This window comes from Felis catus, chromosome C2 (genome assembly GCF_018350175.1).
Source record: "Felis catus isolate Fca126 chromosome C2, F.catus_Fca126_mat1.0, whole genome shotgun sequence".
Taxonomy (NCBI): domain Eukaryota; kingdom Metazoa; phylum Chordata; class Mammalia; order Carnivora; family Felidae; genus Felis; species Felis catus.
The window spans coordinates 81,748,571-81,762,719 of NC_058376.1; the positions used below are offsets into that span (position 1 = coordinate 81,748,571).

General features: G+C 42.8%; 1 protein-coding gene and 1 long non-coding RNA gene across 6 annotated transcripts in view; one reads left to right on the forward strand and one right to left on the reverse strand.

The window, feature by feature from the left end:
- Positions 1–14,149, reverse strand: part of LOC102900126 — a 61,947-nt gene that overhangs the window by 23,001 nt on the left and 24,797 nt on the right. The gene's annotated exons all lie outside the window — the stretch shown is intronic.
- Positions 1–14,149, forward strand: part of LIPH (lipase H) — a 47,033-nt gene that overhangs the window by 15,520 nt on the left and 17,364 nt on the right. For all 3 annotated transcript variants that reach the window (XM_019840031.3, XM_045037176.1, XR_006585186.1), the window contains exons 2-5: positions 3,195–3,562; positions 5,041–5,149; positions 11,108–11,209; positions 12,853–12,942. In XM_019840031.3, the coding sequence (XP_019695590.2) occupies positions 3,195–3,562; positions 5,041–5,149; positions 11,108–11,209; positions 12,853–12,942 (669 nt within the window). The remainder of the gene's footprint in view (positions 1–3,194; positions 3,563–5,040; positions 5,150–11,107; positions 11,210–12,852; positions 12,943–14,149) is intronic.

Genomic DNA, 14,149 nt, shown 5'->3' on the forward strand with positions numbered 1-14,149 from the left:
GCTCAGTCAGTTAAGCGTCTGACTTTGGCTCAGGTCATGATATCATGGTTCTTGAATTGGAGCCCCACGTCTGGCTCTGTGCTGACAGCTCAGAGCCTGGAGCCTGCTTCAGATTCTGTGTCTCCCTTTCTCTCTGCCCCTCCCTACCCCCCCCCCCCTTAAAAATAAATAAACATTAAAAAAAAGCATAACGAATGGACCCAGGTTATTAAGAAAGGGTAGAGGGGCGCCAGAGTGGCTCAGTCAGTTAAGCGTCCAACTTCGGCTAAGACCATCATCTCACAGTTTGTGAATTAGAGCCCCGCATCGGGCTCTGTGCTGACAGCTCAGAGCCTGAAGCCTGCTTTGGATTCTGTCTCCCTCTCTCTCTGCCCCTCTCCTGGTCACTCTCTCTCTCTCTCTCTCTCAAAAATAAGCATTAAAAAAAAAAGAAAGAAAGAAAGGGCAGAGATGCCAGGATGAAGTCTGTTCTGAGGCTCAGAATGAGGGAAGAGCAATTCCTGGGTATGTAAGTATAGATTGACTGAGAATAAGGGCCCAGGGCAAGTGGTTCTTAAATTTCTACTGGAGGAAGACACAGCAGGTGTTTCCCAAGGTACTCCTGTCTCCTTTCGGCCAGTCGCAAGTCAATAGTCTTCTTCTTCTATGCCCTCCCACAAAGAATGGTCATCCATAGGACCTTGCCCCCTCTACTGAATAGCTAAAGGACCATCTCCAACTTGCACCTAGGGACTGTTTGTTGCTCCACTTCACCTCCTTCTGGACTCTTCTCTCTCAGCCAAGTAGGATGTAGGAGAGTGTGCCCTAATAGTTTTAAATCGTTTTTGTAATTAAAAAAAAAAAAAAAACAACAAACCACAGTTTTCTCAAACATCATATTGTTGGGTCTGCATGCCAATGTTGACCTGAGCTTTCATTTGATTGAGATTCATGATCACGGCCTTATACAATGTTGCAAAAGTAACACTTTATTTCAGTACTCAAGGACCCCAAAGCCCTCCTTCCTTCCTAACTCCTCTTTCAAGTTGCATCTTGATCTTTAGTTTATTTCCAACTTCCTGTTCCCTTTCAAGCAGAAGATTTAAGCATTCTTGCCTACCTTCATTTTCTGATATCAGAACGCGCAACCTCCCTCCTGCTTTGCCTGCTACTAATACGGCTCTTGCCCTTTCTTTTTCCCTTTTATTTAAGCCTTTTCTTTGGAAATAATTTTAAACTTACAGAAAAGCTATAAGAACTTTTTAGAAATACACAGAACACCAATAATCCTTTACATGGACTCACCCACTACTAACATTTTGCTACAAATGCTTTATCATTTACTGTCTCTCTTTGCCTCTAATTTTTTTTTTCTGAGCCATTTGAGAATAAGTTGGCCATTTAGTTATAGATAAACACTTTAGTTGTATTTCCTAAGAATTCAGATTTTCTCCTACAAAACCACTATATAGTTATCAACCTCAATTAACGTAACGCCAAAACCATAATTTTATCTGATTTAGTGTTCATAGCCCAATTTTGTCAATTGACCCAATAAAATCTTGTATAGCAATTTTTTTCTTCCATGGCAGGATCCAGTCTAAGACCAGATAATTGCACTTATTCATCATCCTACCTCTTCAGTCTCCTTTAATCTAGAGCATTTCCACAGTCTTTCTTTGTCATTTACGACATTGATGTTTTTTAAGAATAGAGGCTTTTTTATTTTTAATTTTTAAAACTTTTTTTCTTGTTTTTTTTTTTTTTTTTTTTTTTTTTTTGGTGCCATAAGCCCCCTTCCCTGGCAGCCTGGCCACAGCTACATCACACCCAGCTCCTACAGGTCCTTAAAAAAAAAATAAGAAAAAAGAAAAAGAATATTCCTCATTTTGTGTTTGTCTGGTGTTTCCCCCATAATTAGGTTCAGGTTAATACATTCCCCACTGGAATACGACAGCAAGAGGCACATGTGTCCATCTGCCCCTCATTGGTAATGTTTAGTTTGACAACCTAGTCAAGGTGTTGCTCCATTTCTCCATTGCACAGTTACTACTTTCCCCTTACTCATTAGCAGTCTGTGGGAGGAAGTTTAAGGAAATACACATGTGCTCCTTCTCAAAATAACCACCTCCTCAGTTTAATTCTTGCATAACCAATGTATTATGATGGCTGCCAAATGATGAGTTTCAACCCCAGCGTTCACTCCACATTTACCAGCTGGCATTCAGCACTATACCTTAAGAGTCCTCCTCTCTCTCCCATTTATTTGTTTCTTTGCTTGTTTATCTTGTTTCTTTGCTTGTTTGTCCTGTTTCTTTGCTTGTTACAGAATCGTGGATCCATTGTTTCCCTAAAGGTGTATGGTTCATTACTGTCCTTAATTATTTTGTGCTCAAATTATCCCAGATCTGGCCAGCAGAAGCCCCTTCAAGCTGGCTTTCTAGGTCCTTGTGACATGTTTTTAAACACTCGCTTACACTCTGCCACGACAAGATGTTCCAGCTTCATCATTTGCTTTTCTCCACCTCCTCCCCAACCTTTCTCCTAAAGCCATCCTTAGAGCTTACTCAGCAGGATGAATGCTAGGTTGCTTGAGGAACAAGGAAGGATAGGGTCCAAGAAGGCACCATGGTTCAACTGTTTCAGATGCTACTGAAAGGGTCAGGGCAAGGCACATCACGTTCTCCACTGTTGTCGCAGGCAGGTGCTCTAGACAAGGAAAGAGGTGTTTGGACCATGCAGATGCAGTTACTGAGACCTCTACTAGGTGCTGGGCACTGTGAGGGATACATGGATTACAAAGCACCATTCCAAGGAAGTGGGCCAGCAAGATAGACACACATGTACGTAAATATCCATTATGCACCCCTGAAAGTGTTTTCGTTTTGCTGTCAATGAGAGATACACAAGGTTTTGGGGAGTTGTGGGATGAAAGAGTATTAGGGCTGGGAGAGTTGGAGGAGGCTTCATTGGGGTGACTTTTGGATTAGACCTTGAAGGACAGTAAGACTTGGAAAAATGGTTTTCCTGCTGAAGAAGAAGTCACTACTTATGTGTGCTGAATAACGTATGACTTTGCAACTTCATTCAACTAGATCCAGCCTCCTGCTGGGTGCTGTAAAGCACAGAAGGAACTCCAGTGAATGTAGGGCAGCACTCTTGTTTGATGCCCAGCTAAGGAAAGAATTGTCATGCCATCTAATTTTTATTTTCAGACACAGATGAAACATGTCCTTCATTCACCAAACTGAGCTTTCACAGTGCAGTGGTCGGTACAGGACTAAATGTGAAGTTGATGCTCTACACCAGAAAAAACCTGACCTGTGCACAAGTCATCAACTCCACAAGTTTTGGGAACTTGAATGTGACCAAGAAAACCACCTTTATTGTCCATGGATTCCGACCTACAGGCTCCCCTCCAGTTTGGATGGAGGACTTGGTACAGAGTTTGCTCTCCGTAGAAGACATGAATGTGATTGTTGTTGATTGGAATCGAGGAGCTACAACTGTGATATATAACCACGCCTCTAGTAAGACCAGAAAAGTAGCAGAAGTCTTGAAGAAATTTATCGACCAGGTGTTGGTAAGAGAGCATTCTCTGACATCATTCAGGGGCAAATTGAAGCTGGCCCATTATCTGGAGATTTAAAACCAAGAGATAGCTGCAGTGAACAGAGAGACTATTTTAAAAACCTGAATAAGCCCCAGGGAAGCTAGACGGAACGCCTAGAGGGAAGGCCCATAGATATGGTTGTGCAAGTTGTGCACTGCACATCTAAAGGAGCACAGCTGTCATTGTACATGTCACAGATCTATATATTTATTATGATATTGTCCCACCAATAACAGTAAAGTGTCCTCAGGAAAGGACATCTTTTCCTAATTCACATAAAGGTGTCTTACGGGTCAGAGAGATTTTTGTCTAGGGGTTTTCTGGCTTCACTGTAGAGAGATTCCTCATCTTCTTAAAATGTTTTTTTTTTTTTTGCAACGTTTATTTTTTTTTTATTTTTGGGACAGAGAGAGACAGAGCATGAACAGGGGAGGGGCAGAGAGAGAGGGAGACACAGAATCGGAAACAGGCTCCAGGCTCTGAGCCATCAGCCCAGAGCCTGACGCGGGGTTCGAACTCACGGACCGCGAGATCATGACCTGGCTGAAGTCAGACGCTTAACGGACTGCGCCACCCAGGCGCCCCGAGATTCCTCATCTTCTATAACTATTCCTTTTCCTAGAAAAGCCTAAGATTTACTGACCAGATTATCCAAAAACCAAAACCGATGAACATGGTCTGAAGAGAGATTTGTGTGTGTGTATGATTTATACTTTTAGAAGACTCACAAAGATTAAATAGATCTTGAATTTTATTTAGTGATCTATCTCATGAATTGCCCCCTTTATAAAAAACAACAACAAAAAAGTTACTTTATATCAGGACTATTTCAGAGAGAATTAGGTCAGGTGGCCACTGTGGCCAGAGGCAGCAGAAGTTTCACAAAGCTTTCCACTTAAGCCGCAGCCTTAAAGTGAATATTAAAATGACTCACGACAGGCTGTCCCAGCAGACTGTGGTCAGTGTCGTCCCCCACCCCCACCCCTTCCTTTTCCTTCCTTCTCTCTCCATGGAGAATTCATTAACTGAGCCAGCCTGAAGATAAAGGAGTTTATCAAAATGTTTCTTTGCCCTTCTCCTCAACTGGGAGGGATTTAAAGATGTCTCAGCTTGGTTTCTAGCAGAAGCATGAATAGAGACACCATGGCATAAAGGTTAAGGCACAGGTGTCGAGTTGAACAGACTGGTTTGACTCCTGCTCTGCTCCTCCCCAATTGCCTGATATTGGGCAGGTTACTTTGACGCTGGGCCTCAGTTTCCTCATCTGTATAATCAAAGAAGAATGTTTACTTTGTTGTTGTGACATTTAAATGAGCTCATAGATATAAGTTGCTTAGAAATGTTTCTCCAAAGAAGTGTCTTCAAAGTCAAGTTTAGGCAATTTCTCCAAATGTTGTCAACTCCATGGCCCCTCACAATTTATAACGATGGACCTCTTAAAATTCCAGATAGAAGGAGCTTCTCTTGACAACATTTATATGATTGGAGTAAGTCTAGGAGCCCACATATCCGGGTTTGTTGGAAAGATGTACAATGGGCAGCTGGGAAGAATTACAGGTAAGGTTTCCTGTGAATGGACATGGGGTAGTTGGCCTGGGCGGGATGTTCACTGGGAGATCATGATACAGACAATTCAAGTCTTTGGGTCCAAAGCCAGCTCTTCCAATTACTTAACCTCTCTGAGTGTGTGTGTCCTTTTGTGCAAAGGTGAGGCCATGATAATACTGACCTCAGGTTATTATTTAATAAAATATGTGCAAAACACTCAGTAAGTTGTATATGCCATAGAAAAGGTTGGTGGTAACTTTATTTCTCTTATGGTTAGGAATAACAGCTATGTCCTATGGGGATTTGATCTGTGCTGTCCAAACAGCGATCTTCCTTTCATTTAATCTAATATAGCCTGAACTACATACGTAATATGTTTCCATCCCCAGGCACAGCTGGGGATCTATCTCATGATAGGAAAATGAGGCAGGAATTTTGATAGAGGGGTTTACTCTCTGAATATCAGCTTTCAGGACAAAGCTGAATGAAAACTCAGAAACAGCAGGTGAAATCCCAAACAAAGGTTTCTTTGCTGGGTTCTCTTGCCTACTGCTCCAGTAACTTTCCACAGCTACAGAGGATGGGATGAGGGAGGCTTTCTGTTTCAGAGACTCAAGTCTTCTCTCCCCATTCATACCCTTCCCAGAATCCATTCTTACACACAGAGAACTATTTTCAATCTAGGAAATCCGGAGGGTAGTAGAGAATGAGGAAGAAGAGATTCAAACCAACTATTCTTGTGAGGTAAACTTGTAGGGCCACTGTTTCTAAATGTGCTTCCTGGTACCCCTGGGCAAGTCATTCTCTCTCTCTCTCTCTCTCTGTGTCACATGCGCGTGCACACACACACGCACGCACGCACGCGCGCATTATGGGTGTCTCCTTTAGCCCTGCTACTTGAGGTCACGTTGTTCTGTTTTTCCTGGATTTTTTTCTCTCACTTTCACACCAGGGGCCAAGGCCTCCCTCATCTTATTTACCTGCTTCCCTCGGGAGGCAGAGCGCTTTTTTACATTTTTCACATTATTATTATTTTTATGTTTTAGAATGCAACATGTCCTTTTAAAAAATTTCATTTCCCTTATGGGATCAAAGGACAGGTAGCTTGAATCTGCTTGTGTCCCTTATCTGTTGGGAACTCTTCTGGTGGGTGGGACTCTCCCTGAGAGTGTGTTAAGAACCTGAACTGCTCTCCAAAAAAAAAAAAAAAAAAAAAAAAAAGTCCTGATTTTTAGTGTCTGCTGATCTCCATGGTCTGATGGTCTGAATACTCTCACCACTGCTGATTTCAAGCTACCAGTCTGACATTAATAACCACAAAGTTGGGGAAGAGATGAGCAAAATCTGCCCTCCAGTCCTGGGCCTGGAGGGCTCCAGCCCACCACTACTTCATTCAGTCTCACCCCCAGCTTGGTTCCCAGCAAACCTGCTCCCATGACTATTGTGAATGTGAGTGCAGTGTAACCTGCTTTCTGACCGTGGAAATTCCCCAAGCCAGTCTGCCTTCCACTCTGGGCCCACGTGGCCCGGACTCAGCTAATGGTCCACAGCTCAGTTTTCTGTGGCCCCTGACTTTCCCATGTCCTCCGGATTCCTCATCCTCTCTGATCCCCAAAGTCAAATCTCAGCTGTTCTCCAGAGCGGCTTCAGGGGTGAAGTGTTCCCCTTCTCTGCTCACCTTCCACCACCTTTTCTGACTGGGTTCACCAGATTGTAGAGTGGGAACTTGGTCTGTTGCCTAAGGATGAAATTCATACCCAACTCCCCCCATTGGATGGTTCTGCTTTTAATTATCTGGCCTGTAATGGCGGCTTTTTTCTTCCATTTCTCTTTCTTCTGACATTTCGTTTTTTCTCTCCAGGCACATCTCCTGGTTTCTCAGTAACTTCTTAGTTTTTCTTTTTTTTTTTTTTTTAATTTTAAGTAGGCTCCCTGCCCAGTGTGGGGCTTGAACTCATGACCTTGAGATTAAGTCTCATGCTCTACCAACTGAGCCAGCCAGGCACCACTATTTCTCTTTAGCTTCTTTAGCACAAGATGGCAGAGCATAAGTGGATTTTAAAATATTCCAAGTACCTACATCACTTGATAATACATTACATTTGCTTCTCAAACTTAAGGGTGTAAAAAAATCTCCTTAGGGGTGCTGGTTACAATGCCAACTTGCTGAATCAGCACTCTGGGGGTGGGGTCCAGAAGTCTACTTAAAAAAATTTTTTTTAATGTTTATTTATTTTTGAGACAGGGAGAGACAGAGCATGAATGGGGGAGGGTCAGAGAGAGAGGGAGACACAGAATCTGAAGCAGGCTCCAGGCTCTGAGCTGTCAGCACAGAGCCTGATGTGGGGCTCAAACTCACAGACCGTGAGATCATGACCTGAGCCGAAGTTGGAAGCTCAACAGACTGAGCCACCCAGGTGCCCCTAGAAGTCTACTTTTAACCAGACAATGCAGGTGGTCTGAACACCATACTTTGAGAAATGACCATAGAGCTATGCTGTCCAATATAGTAGCCACTAACTAACTACATGTAGCCACTGAGCACTTGAAATGTGGCTAATGCAAACTGAGATGTTCTGTAAGTGCAAGATAGACACTGGATTTCAAAGACTAAGTAAAAAGAAAAGGATATTAAAAATCTCAATTTTTGTATATGGAGTATATGTTGAAATGATAATATTTTAGATATGCTAGGTTAAATAAAATGGGTTAGATACAATGTATTATTAAAATTAATTCTCCTCTGGGTGCCTGGGTGGCTCAGTTGGTTGAGCGTCCAACTGATTTTGGCTCAGGTCACGATTGCAGTGTCATCGGATTGAGTCCCGAGTCAGGCCCTGTGCTGAACATGGAGCCTGCTTAAGATTCTGTCTCTCCCTCTGCCCCTCTCCCTTGCTCACAGGCTCTCTCTCTCTCAAATCAATAAATAAAATTAAAAAAAAAATAAAAAAATTAATTCTCCTTAATTCTATTTACTTTTTTAAAATTGGCTTCTAGAAATTTTAAAATTATATACGTAGCTCACATTATTGGACAGCGGTGCCTTAGAGAGTTCATGGTGAAGTTGGGGATGGGAATATGAGGCCCCTGAAACTGCATGCAAAATGTCAGCTGTCTGTCCTGGGGAGAGGTATATTTTGGATGTCCAGGGAGAGGTCTAGGACTTTCATCAAATTCTCTAACTGGTTAATACTGTAATAAAAGCCAATGAGGGGCACCTGGGTGGCTCAGTCGGTTGGGCATCCGACTTCAGCTCAGGTCATGATCTCACGGTTCATGAGTTTGAGCCCCATGTCAGTCTCTGTGCTGACAGCTTGGAGCCTCGAGCCTGCTTCAGATTCTGTGTCTCCCTCTCTGTCTGCCCCTCCCCCACTCATGCTTGCTCGCTCTCTCTCTCTCTCTCTCTCTCAAAAGTAAATAAACATTAAAAAAATTTAAAAAATAAAAGCCAATGAGCACTATCTAGACACTTTCTTGGTGGTCTTTAGGCAATAAGAAAGAGCTCCATTTTCTCATTTTGTTTCTAGTCTATAATAATCTCAAAATGTTCTGGATTCAGATCTAGGAGTCCTTTTATATGTCTTCTGAGGTAGCCATTGATTCCACCTCCAGTTTGCAGATTAAAAAAAACTGAGGCTCAGAGAAGTAAAGTGACCTGCCTAAGGTCATACAGCTGGTTGGTGCTAGGTTTGGGGCCCCACGTCACATCTGTCTGACTCCAGTGGTCTCTGTCCACACAAAATATATCGCTTATTGGGCACTTTAACTGTGATTTTTGGCTGACATTGTAAGCTGATTATTTGCTACGAATTGTCACTAAGGTGATCATATATCCAAGCTCACTATCCCTGTCTCCATTTGTGCCTTCTGTCCTGACATAATTGTCAATAGTGCCCTCATCACTCTCAAATTTGCCCTGGTTTGAATGTCATATAGTAAACCAATTTATCTGCTATAGATTCGGAGGTTGCTACAAACTGGGGCTCTGACTGTTCATTTCCTTAGACCAGAAGGGCTTCCTGAGCAAACTCTTTCCAAGATTATGAGTTTCTCATGCTGTGTTGAGGATGTCCTGCCGACTTGGGTGTCTGGGTGTTCATCCATCTCACATCAGTTTCAGTTGAGAACCGACCAAGGAAGAAGAAAAGCTGGAGGGGTGGGGAAGAGAAAGATAAGGAAAGGAGGCAGATAAAGACAAGCCTCAAGGAAGCAAAGTGTTGGCAGAGGAGAAATAGAAAGATTGAGGCTAGAACCAGGGAAGTCGAGGCAAGAATGCTACCTCTTGGATTTTATATCTAACCCCAGGGGATGGAAGATGCTATTTAAAATGTCTTTCACAGGGGGCGCCTGGGTGGCACAGTTAAGTGTCCGACTTTGGCTCAGGTCACGGTTCGTGGGTTCAAGTCCTGCACTGGGCTCTGTGCTGACAGCTCAGAGCCTGGAGCCTGTTTCAGATTCTCTGTCTCCTTCTCTCTCTGCCCCTCCCCCACTCACGCTCTGTCTCCCTCTGTCTCAAAAATAAAAAAAACATTAAAAACAAAATTTAAGGGGCGCCTGGGTGGCGCAGTCGGTTAAGCGTCCGACTTTAGCCAGGTCAGGATCTCGCGCTCCGTGAGTTCGAGCCCCGCGTCGGGCTCTGGGCTGATGGCTCAGAGCCTGGAGCCTGTTTCCGATTCTGTGTCTCCCTCTCTCTCTGCCCCTCCCCCGTTCATGCTCTGTCTCTCTCTGTCCCAAAAATAAATAAACGTTGAAAAAAAAATTAAAAAAAATAAAAAATAAAAACAAAATTTAAAATGTCTTTAATAGGTTAAAAATTTTGTTAAAAAATTTTTAAATATTAATTTATTTTTGAGACAGAGACAGAGCGTGAACAGGGGAGGGGCAGAGAAAGAGGGAGACACAGAATCTGAAGCAGCTCCAGGCTCTGAGCTGTCAGCACAGAGCCGGACGCGGGGCTCAAACTCAGGAACTGTGAGATTATGACCTGAGCTGAAGTCGGACGCTTTACCAACTGAGCCACCCAGGTGCCCCGATAGGTTAAAAATTTTGAAACATCCCTTGAAACATTCTTCACTCCAGGTAGGTTTCTAGTAAGCAGGGTTTTGAGTACCTCTGGTGTTTTCCTGTTATTGTTTTAAAGTTGTTAGCTGTGGTTAGAACCTGGTAGGAGCTGCACTCTTGTTTTTCCAGCTGATGGAATGCCCAGCTAACAGTGACCAAGGGCAAGAAATCAGCTCAGGCATTTATGGAGTGGGTTAATTCTGCAGGAACGGACACCCATTTTTTATCCCTCTTTGATACCTGGCCTGACCAGTGAGTTTCATACTTTCCCACTGAGCTTGCCAAACCCAGTGCAATGAAACTAAGAGCTCCATAGAGAGAGTTCGTTGCATTGTGAGGCTGCCACTCTGGTTAAAATACTTGAACTCCCCGAACCTCAGTTCATGCATCTGTAAAATGGGGATAATATCTACCCTGCTTCCCTAACAGGCTTGTGATGTGGATCATATGACTTAGGATATATGAATAAAAATGGAAACTGTACAGGAGTTTTATTAATAAGAAGAAGGAAAGGTTGAGTGGGGTTTCTGGATCACTTAAAATAGAATCAGGAAAGTACAGCATCTGCTTTTTATATGCACCTTCAGGTGCTTTTTCCCGAGGAACCAGTTTATCCCCATGTCCCTGGTCCCCACGTCTGTGCGCTCCCTGCTATTGAGCCCTGCACAAGATATAGCTCCTAATGGGGTCTGGATGCCATTCTCAGAGGGCACTGCCTCTGCTGTGGGAAAAGGCTACGGGGCTGTAGAAAGGAGGCTGACAAAGCAGGAAGGGAATGCGAGTGCTGGCCCACACGAGCGAGCGTGCCCTGCAGCCTACTTGCCATCCTCATGGAGAGGGATCAAAAGCCCGGCTGCAGGTGACTCATGGCGTGGGGCTACCAAGCCGACTCTGTTTTCTTTCCAGGTCTCGACCCTGCGGGCCCTTTATTCAACGGGAGACCTCCCGAGGACAGATTAGATCCCGGTGATGCACAGTTTGTTGACGTCATCCACTCCGACATTGATGGTAACATTCCTGTCCCTGTGGGTCAGTGAGCACCCGGCTCCCAGACTCCTAAAGAGTCTCCCCCTGAGGGGAGCCTCATGCAGGGGTGGATCAGGTTCTTCCAGATTCCCTCTTTTCCTGCGGGGCAGGGTTCCAAATCCACCCAGGTATTGAAGGGACACTGGTTTAATGCAGGCATCCAGGATGTCTTGCTGGAGTGGAGGTTTCCCATCAACTTTTCTTATTTTTAAAGTGACCATCTTGACCAATCAAGGACAGGGTGATTTTCACACTGTGTGGACGAATGTTTCCATATATGCAGCAGGGTTTGGATGCATGATTTCCATTTTTTGGGTTTTTCTTGGGTCTTTCTCGTTTTCTTAAGCTGAAAGATAAGTTCGTGTTGTGTCTCTCTCTGGAGAGCGAGTCTGAGCCATGTTTAGCTCTCCAACTTTCTCTGGATCTTCCTGGCCATTTCCATCTTTTATGGTGCTGATTTCATAGCTGGCATTTGGAATAGGATATAGGGTTTGGGGTGATGTTAAAGGTGAGTCTTTATATCCAGACGTCTGGGACAAGAACTAGAGTAGGGACCTCAGAAGGCTGAGGGGACAGAGCAGAGTAGTCTTTAATAATACACCCTCTTTGTGATACAGCCACCTGAAAAACCCTTGATCACCTATCATGGGCTCTTTGGTGTGGTATTCAGCAATTGTTGGCCTTAAAGGAAACAGCTGCATTCTTACGTCGCAGTTTGCAAAGCGTTACCTTACTTAAGTGCAGTATCTCGATGCCATTTTAATGCTTGATGGAATAGAGGAATGTATTTTTTATTCTTGGAGAGAAAGTGAATTTTGAGGAAAGAATAAGCTTTGCAGTCAGGCAGGGGTGGACTCAGATCCCAGGTTTTGTCCTTTCTAGCGGGATCATTTCATTCTGTAAGTCCTCTGAACCTCAGTGTCTTCATCTGTAGCTTACTTCACCTGAATTTACCAATGGCCACTTTTTGGACAGTGTGAATGTTAGAGGAAAGGTGTATAAAAGGTATAAAACCCCCCACAGACACATGTAGGTTCTCAATATATAACAGGTATTATTATTATTGCAACGGTGCACTATGTATACATGTATAAATAGTCTTTTAAATCAAGCATTTGACCGATTAGTTTGTAGTTATAAGGCTAAAAAGAATAAGCAATTATTTTTCCTGGTCCCCGTTTTCTAGAAGAGTTTCCAATTAAAAAAAATTTTTTCTTACAAAGTAAAAGTTCATTTTTTCCTGTTTCTTTTTTTTTTTCTTCATTTTTTCCCCCGTTTTTTATTCATTAAAGTCTGGCACAAATGCAGTTAGAGACCCAGGAAGCACTGGCAATTAGAAGGTTCCAGCCAAATATAAAGAAGAAGCATACAGTTTTATCAGACTTGCTGTGAATGACTGACCCAAACTCCCTTACATCTTGAGAAATATTGGAAATAGGTTCCCCTACTGTCTTTATAATCTCCTAGTTGGAAATCCCTGCTTCCTAACTAACTAGCTGGGTAGCTTTGAGCAAAATATTTAAATATGTAGAACAACGACACAAATGCCTGCCTATATCCTTCAGGCAAATGAGCTACATGATGTGAAAAGTTCAAAAATAAAACCATAATATATTTTCCTTTAGCACTGGGCTACAAGGAGCCATTAGGAAACATAGACTTCTACCCAAATGGAGGATTGGATCAACCTGGTTGCCCCAAAACAATATTGGGAGGTAAGGGCAAATACTTTATATATTGTATAATAGTGGTTTTTAAAAAGGCATATTTCAAAACTCTGATATTATTCTATGGGCAATAGTTTTTTTTTTTTTTTAATTTTTTTTTTCAACGTTTATTTATTTTTGGGACAGAGAGAGACAGAGCATGAACGGGGGAGGGGCAGAGAGAGAGGGAGACACAGAATCGGAAACAGGCTCCAGGCTCTGAGCCATCAGCCCAGAGCCTGACGCGGGGCTCGAACTCACAGACCGCGAGATCGTGACCTGGCTGAAGTCGGACGCTTAACCAACTGCGCCACCCAGGCGCCCCATATGGGCAATAGTTTTTAATAGAAAACAAATCATCTGAGAAGATATAGTATAAATATAAATGAAAAATGAAAAATTATGACTCAAATATACTACTTAAAAAAAAACAAAACATTGCAGCATTATTGGCAATAACGAAGATATGGAAGCAACCCAAGTATCCATCGATAGATGAATGGATAAAGAAGATGTGGTATATTTACACAATGGAATATTGCTCAGCTATAAAAGGGAATCAATCAAATCATTTGCCACAACATGGATGAATCCACAGGCTATTATGCTAAGTGAAATTAGTCAGAGAAAGACAAAGGGGAGATGGGTGAAATAGGTGAAGGAAATTAGGAGTACATTTACCATGATGAGCACTGAATAACGTACAGAATTGCTGAACCATTATATTGTACATCTGAAACTAATATAACAGCGTATGTTAATTATGCTTCACTTCAAAATTTTTTTTAATGTTTTTTATTCATTTTTTTTGAGACAGAGAGAGACAGAGCATGAACGGGGGAGGGTCAGAGAGAGAGGGAGACACAGAATCGGAAGCAGGCTCCAGGCTCTGAGCTGTCAGCACAGAGCCTGACGCGGGGCTCGAACTCACGGACTGTGAGATCATGACCTGAGCTGAAGTCGGACGCTTAGCCGACTGAGCCACCCAGGTGCCCCAATTATGCTTCATTTAAAAAATAAATTTAAAAAATAAGTAACCATAACCATATGATTAAGAGCTATTATGAATTATTGCTCTCTCATGAAAAGGTGTGTCCTTGACCTAGAAATTCCATATCTGGAAATCTCTCCTAGAGAAATAATGGAAAATGTAAACAAAAATCAAAGTGCAAAAATACCTGACATAGTTTTATTTATAGTAGCTACATTTTAAGAA